Raw genomic sequence first — 2,500 nt, 5'->3', positions numbered from 1 at the left:
ACACCATCTCCCACCTCATCCTGGATGGCAAACACAAGCGGGCTGAGCAGCTGTACCGGGAGTTCAAGATCCCTGACAAGAGGTGAGTGGGGACAGCCGCAGTGCCAGCTGTTTGCACGCGTGTGTGCACATGCATGCACTCACTGCCGGGCTTCTGCATCCCTGCATGCCTTGGTAGGCCAGGCGCACACCAGCAATGGGGAGGTTGCCCGACACTGCCCTCTGAAGCTGGGGGTCCCTGGTGCTTGGCACAGCAGGGGGAAGGTGGGGTATGACTGGCGGGAGCCAGGTCAGGGGCTGCTTTCACCCCAGCTCGCCGAGCCCCGGTGAAACCCCTCTGTCCGTGCTGCCCAGGTTCTGGTGGCTGAAGATAAGCAGCTTGGCTGAGTGCGGCGACTGGGAGGAGATGGAGAAGTTCTCCAAGAGCAAGAAGTCACCCATCGGGTACCTGGTAAGAGATGTCTCCCCACTGTGGGCACCCCATGTGTCCTACAGACACCAACTGAAGGCAGGCTTGCCTGGGATGCGCACCCCCCACAGCGTGGCTCTAGGAAGGGGGTTGGGGAGCCTGAGCGGCAGGTCTCTGCTGCACGGAGCAGGAGGCTGTACAGCTCTTAGCAGCAGCCCCTGCGTCTTCTGATGGGGCCCCGCTGCCGGCTGGGAGACCCCCTCAGGGGCCCTGGTGCCCCTGGCCCTCAGGAGTGGTTTTCCAGCCCTGGCAAGAGGATGTTCACGTTACTGCCCCGAGGGCATTAGCAAAATGGGGCAGGAACAGGATGGGGCCAGGAGAGGTTGCAGGGAGTTAGGTGAATGGGGTTGGGATAGGAGGAGAGGGGGTGAGAGGTACCTGGGGAACCGGCCCCGCAGCTGATCTGCCCCCCACTCCCTACAGCCCTTCGTGGAGATCTGCGTGAAGTACCACAACCGCCACGAGGCCAAGAAGTACGCGGCCCGTGTCACGCCCGAGCAGAGGGTCAAGGCCTTCATCCTGGTGGGGTACGTCCCCTGTGGGGCAGGACGCTGCTCCCTGGGGGGGGCAGCAGCCTCAGGGTTTGGGGTGCAGGGCATAGACCCAAAGCTGTCCCAGGGCCCCAGACCTCACCCCCTTCTCAAGGCTGCGGTCTACTCGGGGGCAACTGCTTTCAGAACCTGGGTCTGGGCCTGCTGGAGCAAACGCAGGATGGGATGAGGGGGAGCCCGTTGCCTGGGGGAGGGGAGTGGCCCTGTCTGACCCCTGCCCTGTGGTGCAGAGACCTGGACCAAGCCGCTGACGCCGCCATCGAGCACAAGAGCGAGAGCGAGATGAGCCTGGTGCTGGCCAAGTGCTCCCCTGCCATTGACGCCACTGTCGTGGAGAAGCTCAATCGCGCCCGGGCCCAAATCCTCAAGAAATAGCTCCCGCCCCGGCCATCCCTGCACCCCGGGTGCTGGCCAGGCGCGGTGCTGTGCTCTGGACATTGTGTCCCAGGCCGGCACCATGGGGGCAAGGATTGTGGCTTCTCGGCCCTGCGCGGTGAACTTTGGCTGGAGGAGCCGCTGAACCCGTGCCAAGGGGGTCTCCCCGTGCTGCTGTTGGGTGCAGGAACTGGACATGGGCGCCTGCGGCCTGTCCTGCTCCCCCAGGCTGTTGCTCCAGCCCAAACCCCTGTCCAGCTGGCTCCTTCCGCACCAGCCGCGCTGCCCCTGCCCTCCTTGCTGCTGGCTGAGCACAAGGGCAGGGGTGGAAGTCGCGTCCTCCCGGGTTCCCATTGCAAGAGGCTGGGTGGCATTGCTGTGGGGGCTGCGGTTTGGCCCTGGTGGGGGAGAGGGGTACGGGGGGCTCATTTGTGTGCAGGGGGGTGCGTGGAGCCCAGTGCCAGGCTGGGGACACCTACATGAGGGTTCGTGGAGGCTGGGCACGTAGCTACCTCGCCTGTCCCTTCACTGTGGGAAATAAAACCCTGGCTGCCCCTCTGCATCTGGCTGGAGTGTCTGCGTGGGCGAGAAGCCGGCCGGCGCGTTTCCAGGTAGCACCATGCAAAGGGAGGTGCTGGGTGATCGGGGCGGGGGGCAGACACGGGGGAGGTAGTAGGTACTTGGGGGGGTTGAGACCCTCCGGTGGGCAGCGAGGCACCCCGCTCTCCCCTTCCCACAGGAAGAGCAAGGCTGTAGTGGTCGCGGCCCGCGGCAGGGACCCAGCGGCTTATAAAAGAGATCAAAGGCATGTATTACAGGCGAGAACAAGGCCAGGAAACCTGCCCCCGGGGGCGACAGGCGCAGGCGGGCGAGGACGAGGCCTCCAGCGCCGCCTGTGCCCGGGGGAGCGGAGGGCCGAGCTGCGCGTGGTGGGGAGCCGCGAGGGATGTGCTGTTCGCGGCGCCTCGTCTGCCAGCGCGGGCCCGCGGCGCGAAACCCGCAGTAGTAAGTTAAACGTTACCACGAGGAGGTGTTTAGACCCGGGTAGACCGAGCCTTGGCTGGGATGATGGAGTCGGGGCTGCACTCGGGGGGACCGCCGGGCG

The 2,500-nt window shown here is 65.5% G+C and overlaps 1 protein-coding gene across 3 annotated transcripts in view; it reads left to right on the top strand.

The window, feature by feature from the left end:
- VPS16 (VPS16, CORVET/HOPS core subunit) overlaps positions 1-2,494 on the top strand; it is a 17,075-nt gene extending 14,581 nt beyond the window's left edge. For all 3 annotated transcript variants that reach the window (XM_014526955.2, XM_014526956.2, XM_025194499.1), the window contains 4 exons: positions 1-82; positions 355-451; positions 893-996; positions 1,251-2,494. The exon at positions 1-82 is cut by the window's left edge and continues 79 nt beyond it. In XM_014526955.2, the coding sequence (XP_014382441.1) occupies positions 1-82; positions 355-451; positions 893-996; positions 1,251-1,395 (428 nt within the window). In that variant the 3' untranslated portion in view covers positions 1,396-2,494. The remainder of the gene's footprint in view (positions 83-354; positions 452-892; positions 997-1,250) is intronic.
- Positions 2,495-2,500: the final 6 nt, after the last annotated feature.

This window comes from Alligator sinensis, unplaced genomic scaffold, assembly GCF_000455745.1.
Source record: "Alligator sinensis unplaced genomic scaffold, ASM45574v1 scaffold1676_1, whole genome shotgun sequence".
Lineage (NCBI taxonomy): Eukaryota > Metazoa > Chordata > Crocodylia > Alligatoridae > Alligator > Alligator sinensis.
The sequence above is the reverse complement of the archived record's forward strand: the minus strand, read 5'-3'. Positions and strand labels throughout refer to the sequence as shown.